Source organism: Balaenoptera borealis (assembly GCF_965194805.1).
Source record: "Balaenoptera borealis genome assembly, chromosome: 6".
Taxonomy (NCBI): Eukaryota; Metazoa; Chordata; class Mammalia; order Artiodactyla; family Balaenopteridae; genus Balaenoptera; species Balaenoptera borealis.
In genome coordinates this window covers 71832016-71851173 of record NC_138863.1, presented here as the reverse complement: position 1 = coordinate 71851173, position 19158 = coordinate 71832016, and the positions used below count along the sequence as shown (strand labels likewise).

At 38.3% G+C, this 19158-nt stretch overlaps 1 protein-coding gene across 1 annotated transcript in view; it reads right to left on the bottom strand.

Annotated features, from left to right (window-relative positions):
- Positions 1-19158, bottom strand: part of PLA2R1 (phospholipase A2 receptor 1) — a 130677-nt gene that overhangs the window by 59459 nt on the left and 52060 nt on the right. The window contains 1 exon segment of the mRNA XM_082395228.1: positions 16289-16458. Within this exon segment, the coding sequence (XP_082251354.1) occupies positions 16289-16458 (170 nt within the window).

Genomic DNA, 19158 nt, shown 5'->3' with positions numbered 1-19158 from the left:
TAGGGCCATGTAGTTCTTGAGGGTTTGATCTGGAATTTGAAACCATATTTAACTGAGTCTACCATGAGACAATGTCAAGGTACAGAGGAGGTGGACATTCAATAAATAGCTGTTGAATGAATGCTTGAATCTTCCCCTCTAATTATGCTTCTCTCCTTTGTGAGACCGTAGCATTTCCTTGAAGATCTACTATCACATTTTTAGTGTGTATGACAGTTACCTATATATTTATAAAAAGATATGGAAATACCAAAAGGGTGCTCAGAAATGAGGCTGTTTGTCCTCATTTGTGTGTTGGTGCATTTCAGTACTCTGATGAGACAAAATGGATAACTATCTGCTGGCTAGACAGGGTTCTCCTTGCCATGTGTAGGGCAGTTTCAAGAAAACATATCTGACTGGCTCTAAGCAATCCCATTTTCCTTGTCACTGACAAGATTTCCATTGACTTGAGACAATTAGGGTAAATACTCTGGAGTTATCCCATGAGTGAAACATACCTTTTTCACTGTGCTATCTAGATCTAGAAACACAAACCTTTTGTCACAGAGCCTGAGTTATGGATGGATGCAAAATTTTCTCTATGAAATAACTGTGAAACTCTAATATAACTTGGAAAAGTTTTTTTTTTTTTTTTTAACTTTGGGTTTATTTATTTATTTATTTATTCATGGCTGTGTTGGGTCTTCGTTTCTGTGAGAGGGCTTTCTCTAATTGCGGCAAGTGGGGGCCACTCCTCATCGCGGTGCGCGGGCCCCCCATTATCGCGGCCTCTCTTGTTGCGGAGCACAGGCTCCAGACGCGCAGACTGAGTAATTGTGGCTCACGGGCCCAGCCGCCCCGCGGCATGTGGGATCCTCCCAGACCAGGGCTCGAACCCGCGTCCCCTGCACTGGCAGGCAGACTCTCAACCACCGCGCCACCACGGAAGCCCGGAAAAGTTTTTTTGAATGTCTTAAAGGATGGACTAACCTGTTTTCTTTCGCCATAGAGCAGCCTCCATTTATATTGAATCCTTAATCTAAGTACAAAGTACATTTAGGTTTCTAATGCATTAGCTTCTCCCTAAATGAGAAAGGCCCTACTTGTCTTCTTTCCCTTTAATCAGTGGCACTAGTTAGTATGGATCAAAACTGTTTTTCCTGTTTTACCTGAATAGTTACTTCTCTTAAAATACCAAGTACCATAGTCTCTTTGTTGTTGTTTTAGTAAGGATAGCAGGAAATTATCTCTGTATAGAAATATCCCAGCTATGAAGCTATGAAGAAATCCCTAATGAATCCATGGATCTAGGCATCGATCATTAATGGCTTCTAACATTGCAAATAGTAAGAGAACTGGACATTATATGCCTCCATATGGAGCATACAACTATCTATGAAATGGTCTTTCCAAAAAAATAAGAGTATCTGATTTAGATCAGGTCTCTGATTCTAACTTTTTAAAAATGTCATTTTAAAAATGTCAATTTTATGAAAAATAAAAAGAATAGAGTAACTTTTTTTTATATTAAAGACTTCCATTTATTAGCACTGTGACACTCAGTGCAAAGAATACTCAAATGTTTGCTTTTTATACCAAAGGTAGTATATTGTTATTCTTCCAACTCAACAAACAGTATATACTCTTTAGTGAACTGTTACTTCCTAGAATACCAGGCGGGCCTCTTCCAGAAGAGTAACACATTTTTAATGTGTTGTGGGAATACAATAAAAAAACCTAGACTGAAGGAAGCTCTGCAGGACAAACACATTTGCATCAACAAATAAAATTTTAAAAAAATGACAGTGGGCAAGGAAGAGGAAAACACAGAGATTAAAACAGACTTCAGGAGATATACCAACCAATTACAGTGCATGCACCTTTTCTTGATCTTGATTCAAATGAAGAACTCTAAAATACATTATATAATAGTTATGAATCATTTAGAAATTTGAGCATTAACTGAAGATTTATGATGCTATGGAATTATAGTTAATTACTTTTAGTTGTGATAATTGTATTATAGTCATGTTTCTAAAAGGAGTCTTTATCTTTTAGAGATAATACTGAAATATTTATGTATGAAATGATATGATATCTGGGATTTTCTATGAAAAAATATGGGAAATGGGAGGAGTGGGTGGGAGTATAGATGAAACAAGATTGACCATGGGTTGATAATTGATGACACTGGGTGATGGGTATGTATGGTGGTTCATTATGCTATTTGGTGAACATAATACAAGGTTGAAAAAATGGCAGAACTATGATTCCACCACAGATTGAATATTTTGATGATATGACATAAGGACAGAGTCTTCACTGAGTTTATAAAAAGCTTCAGGCTTCCTGTTCAGTGGTCAATTTATGTAGTCAGTCTGGGCTGGATTAAGGTTCTGACATGGGGACCAAGCTAATGGATTCTTTTGTGACAGGCAGGAAAAAAAATGTCATTTAGGATGGTGTTTCTGCAAACTGCAATTTTAAAGGAAAAAGGAAACACAGGGGTTTTTATATTGCTATTTTCTTCAAAAAAAGATTTACATTTTCAGAGACAATTTACTCAGTGTCAATCAGCCTGAGCAGCCAAACTGAGCATCACGATATTATTTTTGCTTCAGGGAAAAGAGAAAAAGAGTAGTGCCACTCAAATAAATTACAGCAGAAACTTATGAATGACAAGGAGTTCTGCTTCAATTCCAAATTTTAGACATCCAAATATGCCCCAAGGAAGATAACATTAAAAACTAAGAATTTTGTCTAGTCAAAATGTATTAATTTATTTTGACAGGTATAGACACTCCTAACAAAATTACAAAGTATATTAGAAATGATACCTGGGGATTTTTTTCCAGTAATAGTGTGACATGGAACTTTACTATTCTCTGCATTTTAATAACATTCATAAATTTGTAGAATGAGAAGGTTGTTTATTGAGTGAATTGTGATGTTTCTTGTTTAGAGCTATGCAGTCACCAGTTTATATACAAATTTCCTAAACCAATGGTTATACACAAAGAATCTAATTTGTCTTACTTCACCTTGCATGCATCCTTTAAAAGTATAGTTTTTTAAAAAAATAAATAAATAACCAATATATTTTAGAGCATTTTAGGTTCACAGAAAAATTTAGCAGAAGGTACAGACTTCCCTTATACCCTGTGCCCCACGTGCCTTACTACTGACATCCCATACCAGAATGGTACATTTGTTAAAACCTATATTGACACATCATTATCACCCCAAGCCCATGGTTTACATTAGGGGCCGCTCTTGATGTTGTACATTCTATGGGTTTGGACAAATGTATAATGACATATATCCACCATTGTGGTATCATATAGAATGGTTTCACCGCCCCCCAAATTCTCTGTGCTCTGCCTATAAACTCCTCCCTCCCCCAGCCCTTGGAAACCACTAATCTTTTTACTGTTTCCATAGTTTTGCCTTTTCCAGAATGTCATATGGTTGGAATTACACAGTATGCAGCCTTTTCAGATTGGCTTCTTTCACCTAGTAATACGCATTTAAGTTTCCTCCATGTCTTTTCATGACTTGACAGCTCATTTCTTTTTAGCACTGAATAATATTCCATTGTCTGCATGTAACATAGTTTTGTTTGTTTTTTTTTGTTTTTTTAAAAATTTATTTATTTATTTAGCTGTGTTGGGTCTTCGTTTCTGTGCGAGGGCTTTCTCTAGTTGCGGCGAGTGGGGGCCACTCCTCATCGCGGTGCGCGGGCCTCTCACTGTCGCGGCCTCTCTCGTTGCGGAGCACAGGCTCCAGACGCGCAGGCTCAGTAATTGTGGCTCACGGGCCCAGTTGCTCCGTGGCATGTGGGATCTTCCCAGACCAGGGCTCGAACCCGCGTCCCCTGCATTGGCAGGCAGATTCTCAACCACTGCGCCACCAGGGAAGCCCCTGTAACAGAGTTTATTCACTCATCTACTAAAGGACATCTTGATTGCTTGTAAGTTTTGGCAACTATGAATAAAGCTTCTATAAAAAAAAAATCCATATGCATGTCTTTGTGTGGACATGTTTTCAATTCATTTGGGTAAACAGGGAGTGCAAGTGTTGGATTGTATGGTAAGAGTATGTTTACTTTTGTAAGCAACTGCCAACCTGTCTTTGAAAGTGGCTATACCATTTTGCATTCCTGCCAGCAATGTATGAGCACGCCTGTTGCTCCAAATCCTTGTCAGCATTTGGTGTTGTCAATGGTTTGGATTTTGGTCATTCTAATAAGTGTGTGGCAGTATCTCGTTGTTTTTTTTTGTTTGTTTGTTTTTTTTTTTAAACATCTTTATTGAAGTATAATTGCCTTACAATGGTGTGTTACCTTCTGCTTTATAACAAAGTGAATCAGTTATACATATACAATATGTTCCCATATCTCTTCCCTCTTGCATCTCCCTCCCTCCCACCCTCCCCATCCCACCCCTCTAGGTGGTCACAAAGCACCGAGCTGATCTCCCTGTGCTATGCGGCTGCTTCCCACTAGCTACCTATTTTACATTTGGTAGTGTATATATGTCCATGACACTCTCTCACCCTGTCACATCTCACCCCACCCCCTCCCCATATCCTCAAGTCCATTCTCTAGTAGGTCTGTGTCTTTATTCCCGTCTTGCCACTAGGTTCTTCATGGCTTTTTTTTCCCTTAGATTCTGTATATATGTGTTAGCATACTGTATTTGTTTTTCTCTTTCTGACTTACTTCACTCTGTATGACAGACTCTAACTCCATCCACCTCATTACAAATACCTCCATTTCATTTCTTTTTATGGCTGAGTAATATTCCATTGTATATATGTGCCACATCTTCTTTATCCATTCATCTGTCGATGGACACTTAGGTTGCTTCCATGTCCTGGCTATTGTAAATAGAGCTGCAATGAACATTTTGGTACAAGACTCTTTTTGACCTATGGTTTTCTCAGGGTATATGCCCAGTAGTGGGATTGCTGGATCGTATGGTAGTTCTATTTGTAGTTTTTTAAGGAACCTCCATACTGTTCTCCATAGTGGCTGTATCAATTTACATTCCCACCAACAGTGCAAGAGAGTTCCCTTTCCTCCACACCCTCTCCAGCATTTATTGTTTCTAGATTTTTTGATGATGGCCATTCTGACCGGTGTGAGATGATATCTCATTGTAGTTTTGATTTGCATTTCTCTAATGATTAATGATGTTGAGCATTCTTTCATGTGTCTGTTGGCCATCTGTATATCTTCTTTGGAGAAATGTCTATTTAGGTCTTCTGCCCATTTTTGGATTGGGTTGTTCGTTTTTTTGTTATTGAGCTGCATGAGCTGCTTGTAAATCTTGGAGATTAATCCTTTGTCAGTTGCTTCATTTGCAAATATTTTCTCCCATTCTGATGGTTGTCTTTTGGTCTTGTTTATGGTTTCCTTTGCTGTGCAAAAACTTTTAAGTTTCATTAGGTCCCATTTGTTTATTTGTGTTCTTATTTCCATTTCTCTGGGAGCTGGGTCAAAAAGAATCTTGCTGTGATGTATGTCATAGAATGTTCTGCCTATGTTTTCCTCTAAGAGTTTGATAGTGTCTGGTCTTACACTTAGGTCTTTAATCCATTTTGAGTTTATTTTTGTGCATGGTGTCAGGGAGTGTTCTAATTTCATACTTTTACATGTATCTGTCCAATTTTCCCAGCACCACTTATTGAAGAGGCTGTCTTTTCTCCACTGTATATGCTTGCCTCCTTTATCAAAGATAAGGTGACCATATGTGCGTGGGTTTATCTCTGGGCTTTCTATCCTGTTCCATTGATCTATATTTCTGTTTTTGTGCCAGTACCAAACTGTCTTGATTACTGTAGCTTTGTAATATAGTCTGAAGTCAGGGAGCCTGATTCCCCCAGCTCCATTTTTTGTTCTCAAGATTGCTTTGGCTATTCGGGGTCTTTTGTGTTTCCATACAAATTGTGAAATTTTTTGTTCTAGTTCTGTGAAAAATGCCAGTGGTAGTTTGATAGGGATTGCATTGAATCTGTAGATTGCTTTGGGTAGTAGAGTCATTTTCACAATGTTGATTCTTCCAATCCAGGAACATGGTATATCTTTCCATCTATTTGTATCATCTTTAATTTCTTTCATCAGTGTCTTATAATTTTCTGCATACAGGTCTTTTGTCTCCTTAGGTAGGTTTATTCCTAGATATTTTATTCTTTTTGTTGCAATGGTAAACGGGAGTGTTTTCTTAATTTCACTTTCAGATTTTTCGTCATTAGTGTATAGAAATGCAAGAGATTTCTGTGCATTAATTTTGTATCCTGCTACTTTCCCAAATTCATTGATTAGCTCTAGGAGTTTTCTGGTAGCATCTTTAGGATTCTCTATGTATAGTATCATGTCATCTGCAAACAGTGACAGCTTTACTTCTTCTTTTCCGATTTGGATTCCTTTTATTTCTTTGTCTTCTCTGATTGCTGTGGCTAACACTTCCAAAACTATGTTGAATAATAGTGGTGAGAGTGGGCAACCTTGTCTTGTTCCTGATCTTAGTGGAAATGGTTTCAGTTTTTCACCATTGAGGACAATGTTGGCTGTGGGTTTGTCATATATGGCCTTTATTATGTTGAGGAAAGTTCCCTCTATGCCTACTTTCTGCAGGACTTTTATCATAAATGGGTGTTGAATTTTGTCGAAAGCTTTCTCTGCATCTATTGAGATGATCATATGGTTTTTCTCCTTCAATTTGTTAATATGGTGTATCACATTGATTGATTTACGTATATTGAAGAATCCTTGCATTCCTGGGATAAACCCCACTTGATCATGGTGTATGATCTTTTTAATGTGCTGTTGGATTCTGTTTGCGAGTATTTTGTTGAGGATTTTTGCATCTATGTTCATCAGTGATATTGGCCTGTAGTTTTCTTTCTTTGTGACATCTTTGTCTGGTTTTGGTATCAGGGTGATGGTGGCCTCGTAGAATGAGTTTGGGAGTGTTCCTCCCTCTGCAATATTTTGGAAGAGTTTGAGAAGGATAGGTGTCAGCTCTTCTCTAAATGTTTGATAGAATTCACCTGTGAAGCCATCTGGTCCTGGGCTTTTGTTTGTTGGAAGGTTTTTAATCACAGTTTCAATTTCAGTGCTTGTGATTGGTCTGTTCATATTTTCTATTTCTTCCTGGTTCAGTCTCGGCAGTTTGTGCATTTCTAAGAATCTGTCCATTTCTTCCAGGTTGTCCATTTTATTGGCGTAGAGTTGCTTGTAGTAATCTCTCATGATCTTTTGTATTTCTGCAGTGTCAGTGGTTACTTCTCCTTTTTCATTTCTAATTCTATTGATTTGAGTCTTCTCCCTTTTTCTCTTGATGAGTCTGGCTAATGGTTTATCAATTTTGTTTATCTTCTCAAAGAACCAGCTTTTAGTTTTATTGATTTTTGCTATTGTTTCCTTCATTTCTTTTTCATTTATTTCTGACCTGATCTTTATGATTTCTTTCCTTCTGCTAGCTTTGGGGTTTTTTTGTTCTTCTTTCTCTAATTGCTTTAGGTGCAAGGTTAGGTTGTTTATTCGAGATGTTTCCTGTTTCTTGAGGTAGGCTTGTATTGCTATAAACTTCCCTCTTAGCACTGCTTTTGCTGCGTCCCATAGGTTTTGGGTCGTCGTATCTCCATTGTCATTTGTTTCTAGGTATTTTTTGATTTCCCCTTTGATTTCTTCAGTGATCACTTCATTATTAAGTAGTGTATTGTGTAGCCTCCATGTGTTTGTATTTTTTACAGATCTTTTCCTGTAATTGATATCTAGTCTCATAGCGTTGTGGTCGGAAAAGATACTTGATACGATTTCAATTTTCTTAAATTTACCAAGGCTTGATTTGTGACCCAAGATATGATCTATCCTGGAGAATGTTCCATGCGCACTTGAGAAAAATGTGTATTCTGTTGTTTTTGGGTGGAATGTCCTATAAATATCAATTAAGTCCATCTTGTTTAATGTATCATTTAAAGCTTGTGTTTCCTTATTTATTTTCATTTTGGATGATCTGTCCATTGATGAAAGTGGGGTGTTAAAGTCCCCTACTATGATTGTGTTGCTGTCAATTTCCCCTTTTATGGCTGTTAGTATTTGCCTTATGTATTGAGGTGCTCCTATGTTGGGTGCATAAATATTTACAATTGTTATACCTTCCTCTTGGATCGATCCCTTGATCATTATATAGTGTCCTTCTTTGTCTCTTATAATATTCTTTATTTTAAAGTCTATTTTGTCTGATATGAGAATTGCTACTCCAGCTTTCTTTTGATTTCCATTTGCATGGAATATCTTTTTCCATCCCCTCACTTTCAGTCTGTATGTGTCTCTAGGTCTGAAGTGGGTCTCTTGTAGACAGCATATATATGGGTCTTGTTTTTGTATCCATTCAGCCAGTCTGTGTCTTTTGGTGGGAGCATTTAATCCATTTACATTCAAGGTAATTATCGATATGTATGTTCCCATTCCCATTTTCTTAAATGTTTTGGGTTTGTTATTGTAGGTGTTTTCCTTCTCTTGTGTTTCTTGCCTAGAGAAGTTCCTTTAGCATTTGTTGTAAAGCTGGTTTGGCGGTGCTGAACTCTCTCAGCTTTTGCTTGTCTGTAAAGGTTTTAATTTCTCCATCAAATCTGAATGAGATCCTTGCTGGGTAGAGTAACCTTGGTTGTAGGTTTTTCTCCTTCATCACTTTAAGTATATCCTGCCACTCCCTTCTGGCTTGCAGAGTTTCTGCTGAAAGATCAGATGTTAACCTTATGGGGATTCCCTTGTGTGTTATTTGTTGTTTTTCCCTTGCTGCTTTTAATATGTTTTCTTTATATTTAATTTTTGACAGTTTGATTAATATGTGTCTTGGCGTGTTTCTCCTTGGGTTTATCCTGTATGGGACTCTCTGTGCTTCCAGCACTTGATTAACTATTTCCTTTCCCATATTAGGGAAGTTTTCAACTATAATCTCTTCAAATATTTTCTCAGTCCCTTTCTTTTTCTCTTCTTCTTCTGGGACCCCTATAATTCGAATGTTGGTGCGTTTAATGTTGTCCCAGAGGTCTCTGAGACTGTCCTCAGTTCTTTTCATTCTTTTTTCTTTATCCTGCTCTGCAGTAGTTATTTCCACCATTTTATCTTCCAGGTCACTTATCCTTTCTTCTGCCTCAGTTATTCTGCTATTGATCCCATCTAGAGTATTTTTAATTTCATTTATTGTGTTTTTCATCATTGCTTGGTTCCTCTTTAGTTCTTCTACGTCCTTGTTAAATGTTTCTTGCATTTTGTCTATTCTATTTCCAAGATTTTGGATCATCCTTACTATCATTATTCTGAATTCTTTTTCAGGTAGACTACCTATTTCCTCTTCATTTGTTAGGTCTGGTGTGTTTTGACCCTGCTCCTTCATCTGCTGTGTGTTTTTCTGTCGTCTCATTTTGCTTATCTTACTGTGTTTGGGGTCTCCTTTTCACAGGCTGCAGGTTCGTAGTTCCCGTTGTTTTTAGTATCTGTCCCCAGTGGGTAAGGTTGGTTCAGTGGGTTGTGTAGGCTTCCTGGTGGAGGGGACTATTGCCTGTGTTCTGGTGGATGAGGTTGAATCTTGTCTTTCTGGTGGGCACGTCCACTTCTGGTGGTGTGTTTTGGGGTGTCTGTGGCCTTATGATTTTAGGCAGCCTCCCTGCTAATGGATGGGGCTGTGTTCCTGTCTTGCTAGTTGTTTGGCATAGGGTGTCCAGCCCTGTAGCTTGCTGGTCGTTGAGTGAAGCTGGGTCTTGATGTTGAGATGGAGATCTCTGAGAGATTTTTGCCGTTTGGTGTTACGTGGAGCTGGTAGGTCTCATGTGGACCAGTGTCCTGAGGTTGGCTCTCCCACCTCAGAGGCACAGCCCTGATGCCTGGCTGGAGCACCAAGAGCCTTTCATCCACACAGCTCAGAATATAAGGGAGAAAAAAATAAAAAGATAAAAAGAGGATAAAATAAAATAAAATAAAGCTATTATAATAAAAAATAAGAAAAAAAATTAAGAGTAAATGTATTCAGAAAAAATTTTTTTTTAATTTTTAAAAATAGATTTATTAATTTTTTTATAGTAAAAAATAAGAAAAAGATTTTTAAGAAAAAAATTTATTAAAAAAAAAATTTTTAATTTTTTAAAATAAAAAATATGAAAAAACTTTAAAAAAAATTTTTTAATTTCTAAAATAGAAAATACGGAAAAAATTATTAAGAAAGCATATATTAGGAAAAAAAAATTTTTTTTAAGTAAAAAAAAAAAAAAAAAAAAAAAAGGACGGACCTAACCCTAGGACTGATGGTGAAAGCAAAGCTATACAGACAAAATCTCACCCAGAAGCATACACATATACACTCACAAAAAAAGGAAAAGGGGAAATTAATATATCCTGCTCCTAAAGTCCACCTTTTGAATTTGGGATGATTCGTTGTCTATTCAGGTATTCAACAGATGCAGGCACATCAAGTTGTTTGTGGAGCTTTAATCCGCTGCTTCTGAGGCTGCTGGGGGAGATTTCCCTTTCTCTTCTTACAGCTCCCAGCGTTCAGCTTTGGATTTGGACCCGCCTCTGCGTGTACGTCGCCTGAGGGCGTCAGTTCCCCGCCCAGACAGAACAGGGTTAAAGGAGCAGCTGCTTCGGGGGCTCTGGCTCACTCAGGCCGGGGGAGGGAGCGGTACGGAGGAGGCGGGGCGAGCCTGCGGCGTCAGAGGCATCGTGACTTTGCAGCAGCCTGAGGCGCGCCGTGTGTTCTCCCGGGGAAGTTCTCCCTGGATCACGGGAACCTGGCAGTGGCGAGCTGCACCGGCTCCCGGGAGGGGCGGTGTGGAGAGTGACCTGGGCTCGCACACAGGCTTCTTGGTGGCGGCAGCAGCAGCCTTAGCGTTTCCTACCAGTCTCTGGGGTCCGCGCTGTTAGCCGCGGCTCGCGCCTGCCTCTGGAGTTCGTCTAGGCGGCTCTCTGAATCCCCTCTCCTTGCGCGCCGCGAAACAAAGAGGCAAGAAAAAGTCTCTTGCCTCTTCGGCGGCTGCAGACCTCCTCTCCGGCTCCCTCCCGGTTCGCCGCGGCACGCCAACCCCTTCAGGCTGTGTTCACGCCGCCAACCCCAGTCCTCTCCCTGCGATCCGACCGAAGCCCGCGCCTCAGCTCCCAGCCCCGCCCGCCCCGGCGGGTGAGCAGACAAGCCTCTCGGGCTGGTGAGCGCTGCTCGGCGCTGAGCCTCTGTGCGGGAATCTCTCCGTTTTTCCCTCTGCGCCCCTGTTGCTGTGGGATCCGCGCTGATAGCCGCGCGGCTCGCACCCGTCTCTGGATTTCGTTTAGGCAGCGCTCTGAATCCCCTCTCCTTGCGCGCCGCGAAACAAAGAGGCAAGAAAAAGTCTCTTGCCTCTTCGGCAGCTGCAGACTTTTTCCCGGACTCCCTCCCGGCTAGCACCAAAGCCCGAGCCTCAGCTCCCAGACCCCGCCCGCCCCGGCGAGTGAGCAGACAAGCCTCTCGGGCTGGTGAGTGCTGGTTGGTGCCGAGCCTCTGTGCGGGAGTCTCTCCACTTTGCCCTCCGCACCCCTGTGGCTGCGCTCTCCTCCGCGGCTCCGAAGCTTCCCCCCTCTGCCACCTGCAGTCTCTGCCCGCAAAGGGGCTTCCTAGTGCCTGGAAACCTTTCCTCCTTCACGGCTCCCTCCCACTGGCGCAGGTCCCGTCCCTATTCTTTTGTCTCTGTTATTTCTTTTTTCTTTTACCCTACCCAAGTACGTGGGGATTTTCTTGCCTTTTGGGAGGTCTGACGTCTTCTGCCAGCGTTCAGTGGGTGTTCTGTAGGAGCAGTTCCACGTGTAGATGTATTTCTGCTGTATCTGTGGGAAGGAAGGTGATCTCCGCGTCTTACTCTTCCGCCATCTTGCCCCCTCCTCTCTCGTTGTTTTAATTTGCAATTTCCTAATGACATATGATGTTGGACATATTTTCATATGCTTACTTTTCATCTATATATCTTCTTTAAGATCTTCTGTCCATTTTTAGATTGGGTTTTTTGTTGAGTTTTAAGAGTTCCTTGTATATTTGGTATAACAATCCTTTATCAGATATGATTTTTACAAATATTTTCTCCCATTCTGTGGCTTGTCTTCTCATTCTCTTGACATTATCTTTCTCAGAGCACAAGTTTTAATGAAGTTTTAGTTTTAATGAAATCTAGCTCATCAATTATTTATTTCATGGATTTTGCTTTTGGTGTTGTATCTAAAAAGTCATCACCATATCCAAGGTCATGTAGGTTTTCTATTATGTTATCTTCTGGGAATGTCAAAGCTTTGTGTTTTACATTTAGGTCTATGATCCATTTTGAGTTAATTTTGTTAAGGGTGTAAACTCTGTGTCTATTTTTTTTTGTTTTTTGTTTTTTTTGGCATGTGGATGTCCAATTGCCCAAGCACCATTGGTCAAAAAGTTTTTTCTATTGTATTGTTTTTGCTTCTTTTTCAGTGATCAGCTGACTATTTTTGTGTCAGTCTATTTCTAGGCTCTTTATACTTTTTTATTGATTTATTTGTCTTTTTTTTTTTTTTTTTTTGCCAAAACCATATTGTCTTAATTACTGTAGATTTATAATAACTCTTGAAGTCAGGTAGTATCAATCCTCTGACTTTGTTCTTCTCCTTCAGTACTGAGTTGGTTATCCTGGATCTTTTGCTTCTCATTATAAGCTTTAGAACCAATTTGTCAATATCCACAAAATAACTTGCTGGTGATTTGACTGGGATAGCATTGAGTCTATAGGTCAATTTGTGTAGAACTGACATCTTGACAATACTGAGTCTATCTATGAACATGGAATCTCTATTTATTTAGTTCTTCTTGATTTCTGCCATTAAAGGTTATAGTTTTCCTCTATAGATCTTATATATATTGTTAGATTTATATCTAAAAATTTCATTTTGAGGGGTGTTAATGTAATATGTTTTTAATTTAAAGTTCCCCTTTTCAATGCTGGTATACAGAAAAGCAATTGACTTTTGAGCATTGATCTTGTATCCTGCAATCTTGCTATAATTGCTTATTAGTTCCAGGAATTTTTTTTGATTCTTTCTAATTTTCTACATAAACAATCATGTCATCTGTGAACAAAGTTTTATCTCTTTTCTTCCAATCTGTACCTTTTAATTGCTTTTCTTGTCTTGTTGCATTAGCTAGGACTTCTAGTACAATGTTTAAAAGAGTGTTGAAAAGGGACATCCTTTCCTTGTTCCTGATCTTAGTGGGGAAGCTTCTAGTTTTTCACCATTAAGTATGATATCTGTGGGTTTTCTTTAGACGTTCTTTATCAAGTTGAGGAAGTTCCCCTCTATTCCTTGTTTGCTAACAGTTTTTAACATGAATGGGTGTTGAATTTTGTCAGATGCTTTTTTCTGCATCTATTGATACGATCATGTGATTTTGCTTTTTTAGCCTGTTGATGTCATGGATAACATTAATAAGTTTTCAAATGTTGAACCAGCCTTGCATACCTGGGGTAAATTCCACTTGATTGAGGTGTGTAACTCTCTTTATACATTGTTGGATTCAATTTGTTAATATTTTGTTAAAGATTTTTGTGCCTATGTTCATGAGAGATATTGGTCTGTAGTTTTCTTTTCTTGTAATGTCCTTGTCTGACTTTGGTATTAGGGTAATGTTGCCCTCATAGAATGAGTTACAAAGTATTCCCTCTGCTTCTAACTTCTGGAAGAGGTTGTAGAGAGCTGGTATAATTTCTTCCTTAGATGTTTGGTAGAATTCACCAGTTGAACCCATATGAGCCTGCTGCTTTCTGTTTTGGAAAGTTATGAATTACTGATTCAATTTCTTAATAGATATAGGCTTATTCAGAGAGTCTGTTTCTTCTTGTGTGAGTTTTGGCAGATTGTGTCTTTCAAAGAATTGGTCGATTTTACCTAGGTTGTCAAATTTATGGATATAGAGTTGCTCATAATATTCCTTTTTTATCCTTTTAATGTCCATTGGATCTGTAGTGATGTCCCTTTTTTTCATTTATGATATTAGTAACTTGTGTCTCCTCTCTTTTTTCTTAGTGAGCCTGGCTAGAGGCTTATCAATTTCATTGATATTTTCAAAGAGCCAGCTTTTAGTTTCATTGATTTTCTTTATTGATTTCCTGTCTTCAATTTCATTGATTTCTGCTCTAATTCTTATTATTTCTTTTCTTCTACTTACTTTGGATTTAATATGCTCTTATTTTTCTAGTTTCCTAAGGTGGAAGCTTAGATTACTGATTTTAAATATTTCTTCTTTTCTAGTATGTGCATTCAGTGCTATAAATTTTCCTCTAAGCCCTGCTTTCTCTTCATCTCACAAATGTATTTTCATTTTCATTTAATTTAAAATGTTAAAAAATTTTCTCTGGAGATTTCTTCTTTGACCCATGCGTTATTTAGAAGTGCATTGTTTAATCTCCAAGTATTTTGGAATTTTCTCAGCTATCTTTCTGTTCTTTATTTCTATTTAATTTCATGTGATCTGAGAGCAGACATTGTATGACTTCTTTTAAATTTGTTAAGTGTGTTTTATGGCCTAGAATGTAGTCTATCTCAGTGGATGTTCCACATGAGCTTGAGAAGAATGTGTAATCTGCTGTTGCTGTTGTTGGATGAAGTAGTCTATAGATGTCAATCATATCCAGTTGATTGATAGTGTTGTTGAGTTCAATTTTGTCCTTACTGATTTTCTGTCTGCTGGATCTGTCCATTTCTGACATAGGGGTGTTAAGAGTCTCTAACTATAACAGTAGATTCATCTATTTCTCCTTGCAGTTCTATCAGTTTTTCCCTCATATATTTTGATACTCTGTTGTTAGGTACATGCACATTAAGGATTGTTATGTCTTCTTTAGAGCTGACTTTTTATCTTTATGTAATGTCCATTTTTAATCCCTGGAAATTTTTCTTGTTCTGAAATCTGCTCTGTGTCAAATTAATATAGCTATTCCTGCTTTCTTTTGATTAATGTTAACATGGATATCTTTATCCCTTTACTTTTAATCTATAGGTGTCTATATTTAAAGTGGGGTTTTTGTAGACAACATATACTTGGGTCTTATTTTTTGAACCACTCTAAAAATATCTTTTAATTGGTGTTTAGTTCTCTAATTATTGTTATATATATGATATATGATAACAATTATTATAATATTACAATAATAGTTATCTTTCCTCAGGGAAGAGCTTGAGCCTCTAACCCATTTCCTCTAGATACAAATTTAAAGGTAGCCTATTGTCTATTATCTATTGGGTAGCCCTGATTGAGATCCCCAGGCAAGAAAGGGACCAAGGGCTTCCCTGGCAGTGCAGTGATTAAGAATCTGCCTGCCAATGCAGGGGACACGGGTTCGAGCCCTGGTCCGGGAATATGCCACATGCCACAGAGCAACTAAGCCTGTGAACCACAACTACTGAGCCTGCACTCCAGAGCCCACAAGCCACAATGAAGAGTAGCCCCCACTTGCTGCAACTAGAAAAAGCCCATGCACAGCAACGAATACCCAATGCAGCCAAAAATAAATAAATAAAATAAATAAATTTATTTTTTTAAAAAAAAGAAAGGGATCAAGGCATCCAAACAGGGTTCACGCTGAGGTAAAGGTGTGTTGGATCTAGGTTGGTGACCTAAGATTAACACAAGGGCCTAAAGCTTGGTCCACAGGGGCTGGTTTTAGTGTAGATTATGGCTGAAACCATTAGCTTCTCTGGCACAGTTTTATGCTTTGGGATCCAGTACTGAGCACAGGATGGTGAATTAATAGACCTGCAACTCTGAAATTCTGGCTAAGGTACTACAGAAGTCCATGGAGGAGATGGAGTAGCAAGAATGTTACCTAAGTGACATTCCACAGCAAAGTCACGTGGCAGTGACTGTGAACTGATTAGATATGCTCAAATGTGCCCATTCACTCTGCTTTGAAGTATGACAGACTATTCTGGACTGAGTAAGCCCCTGAGATTCTTGGACAATGAGGGCGGATGAGGAAAAGACTTTAGGAGGGAGAAACTGGACTTCTGCTAACAAAGGCATGTGTGGTCTTGAGCAATGAATTTATACCTTGAACTTGTCAAGTGACTCATATGAATTATACTTTAAAAAATGGCCAGCCATATATCACCCCTGAGAACTGGTGGTAATTGTTTTAGTTGATTTATGCATTAAGAAAACACTAAGGAAGAATCAGAGGAGGTGGACCATGAGGTGGATAGAATTTGGGGGCAAAGAAAACAGGAGGGAGAAGTGGTGTGACAGTGCCCTCTACTCACGGGGCTGACGTGCATTCCAGTGTGTGTACTTCACCGGCTCTGACTTCTGCCCTGCCGTCTTCCAAGTGTATTCTCCTGTATCATTTTGATCTTGAAGAGCTATCCAAAAATAAGTGTCCTTCGTTTTTACCACACTACTGATCAAACTGGTAATAAAAGCCTGTTCAAACCTGAAAAAGGGAAAAAAGAAATGATTTTATAGTAAGTTTCTGGGCAATAAAGAAATGTCGTTAAAACATAATGAGGTGCACAGAATGGCACCCGTGTAAGCATTTCTCATGAATTCTTTAGAACATGGGACAGAAAAATACTCAAAGACCCTGAACGTTACTAATAAATGTCAAACCTCAGTGCAATTCCCAGAAATATGAGTGAGGAAAATTTGATCCTCAAAGGTGGTGCTCAATTCTTTCAAGGAATAGAGTCCGGTTCCAGTTTTGGAGTGTAGGTAGTAAAGTCCAGAAAGCTAGCGATACATTTCTTGGTGCAACATGTGCTCTATTGTGTAATTAGGCCACACAGCACACACATGCTGTAATGTGCATGTGGTGGGGAGGTGGCGGTGGGGGAGGTGGAGAAGAGGGAGGAGTAGGGACACTATGCTTTTCTGAATGAGCATCTGCCGACACAGGGTTCACATGCGCCCACCCACCACACTTGCCTGGTGAGAATGGAACAGAAATTGGAGTAGCAATTTTATGTCTCCCAGATCAGTTTGTTCACAGGCACATGGAGTCATTGGCTTATTCAAATGTGTTCAGATGTGCATATTCACTGAAGATAAATTTAAAACCCTAGGAACTAATCCAAAGAAGTACACCCACTATATTCCCCAACCGGCTGAATGAATTAGTGTTCATTAACTGCTGGCAATGCTCCCTCTTCAACATGAATGCATTGAAAGCAGAATCTAGAAAATTTCTATACATGCTTCCACATGAATACCTAACAGAAACATGTATTAAGCTTTAACCAGCATTGAAATTTTAAGCTAAGTTGGAAACTATCTTGAAAAATTTACTTTCAATACATGTAAAGTTCTGAAGAAACACCTTTCAAACAGTGGTAACTTTTGGCCAGACCCGCTGAGTCATTAAGAAAGGAAACGCCTGATGAAATTATCCGGGAAACCTAAGGAGAAAGCAAATCAGACTTTTTCATCTGATTTTGGATTTTTTTTCATTACCATGCATCTTTAACTTGCTAAAGGAAGCAAAAGAAATGGGGTCATTCAAGAATAGAGGAGTCTCAAAGGAAATAGGGGAGAGAAAGAGAAAAGAACACAAAGATGCAAACTTTTTAACTGCCTTATGAACATCACTAGCAACAGTTAGTTATATGAGGCATCCATGATACTCATCTTTGCAGAGCATATGCTTTAGTGAATATTTTCTGCAGATAGTCTATTGATAATCTAAAGAGCACACATTTGAAATTAGAAAAGTTTTTTTTTAATCAGATTGCAGAACCTTACATAAACATGCTTCAAAAAGAAGGTATATAAAAGTAAATACTCTCTAGATGCTGTGTAAGTTTCCTTACACTTCCAGTGGTTCATGCTCTTATAACATAGGATCTGTTTTTCCTTCTCCCCTCTGAGGCAGAGTAGCATCATTATCATGCATCGCTGGTGCCTGAAACTACAATGCTAGGAGGCCAGCAAGGCACTGCACCATGGAGGCTACGGTCAGGACCACTAGTCACTGTGCTGGTTCTAAACCCAGGGGCCATCATTGGTTCTTCCATTACCTTGTACTATGGCATTTATTGGATAATGGAGAGATAACGTTGTCTGTGAGCTTGGCCTCTGGTATCATTATTCATGACAACACTTTGCTTTTGTCCCCTGTTGGTTTTAGATTTATTTAGTCCACTCTGATTTGCTATTTTATAACCATTTATCATTGCTCAAAACAATACAAACCTGCTTTTTGAATTGGCAAGTATATCTTTTAAGCAGTTACATATAATACTAATACATTAAATCCTATAACCTTCAGATAAAAACAGGACTCTAGTTTTTCCTGGTCCAGTTTAGAAGATGGCATTGTTAATAACAAAATTCAGCAACTATATTTTTTTTCTAAACCATGTACTCTAAGAAATTAACTCTGGATAACAGCATGCAATCTCTTGAGTGTCTGTTTCCAACTGATAAAGAAACAAGAGATCTTTTTATATTCTTTATCACTCACTGTTTGGCTTCAAACACTTAAAGGGTTGTGAAAACTCTGGCTTACGGTAATAGCGCAGATGACCTTTTAAAGTCTTTTCTGGCCCTGTGTTTTAGAATTCTTCATTTGAGAATACTCCAGAGTTTCATATCTGGATTTTTTGTCTGGTTTCACTGATGTTGTTTAATTCAAATGTTATTATGATTTAAGAAACAAACAATAACCATATGTACATATTTTTATATATTTTTTGAGGAATTCAGTAAAGTAAAAATTGTTATTCTTCATAAAAACAAATGATAAAATATTTTGCTTATAACCTACTTATAAAATCAAAGTCTGTAGGTGAATACTTCTTAAAAATCAGAAAAAAAATTTCCCATCAATCCTTTAAAAAGGCAAGAAATCAAATTTTTATTTTCAATGTAAACAAGAAAAAAACAAGTGTATATTGAACTTGTATCAGTTTGAGAAGGATCTGTTGCTCATGGTGCTAAACATTAAATTTTAATTAAAAAAATGCAATTTGAAGATAGCAATGCATATTTTTTGGCATACTTGACACATTTTTTCATTTCAAAGTAAATATTTTATATTTCAAAAATGCACACTTTGAAAAAGGTATTTTATGCTTAAATTTCTAATTGAACATTATATTTCTTCATCAGTTTAGCCAGTGACATATGTAGCTAAAAA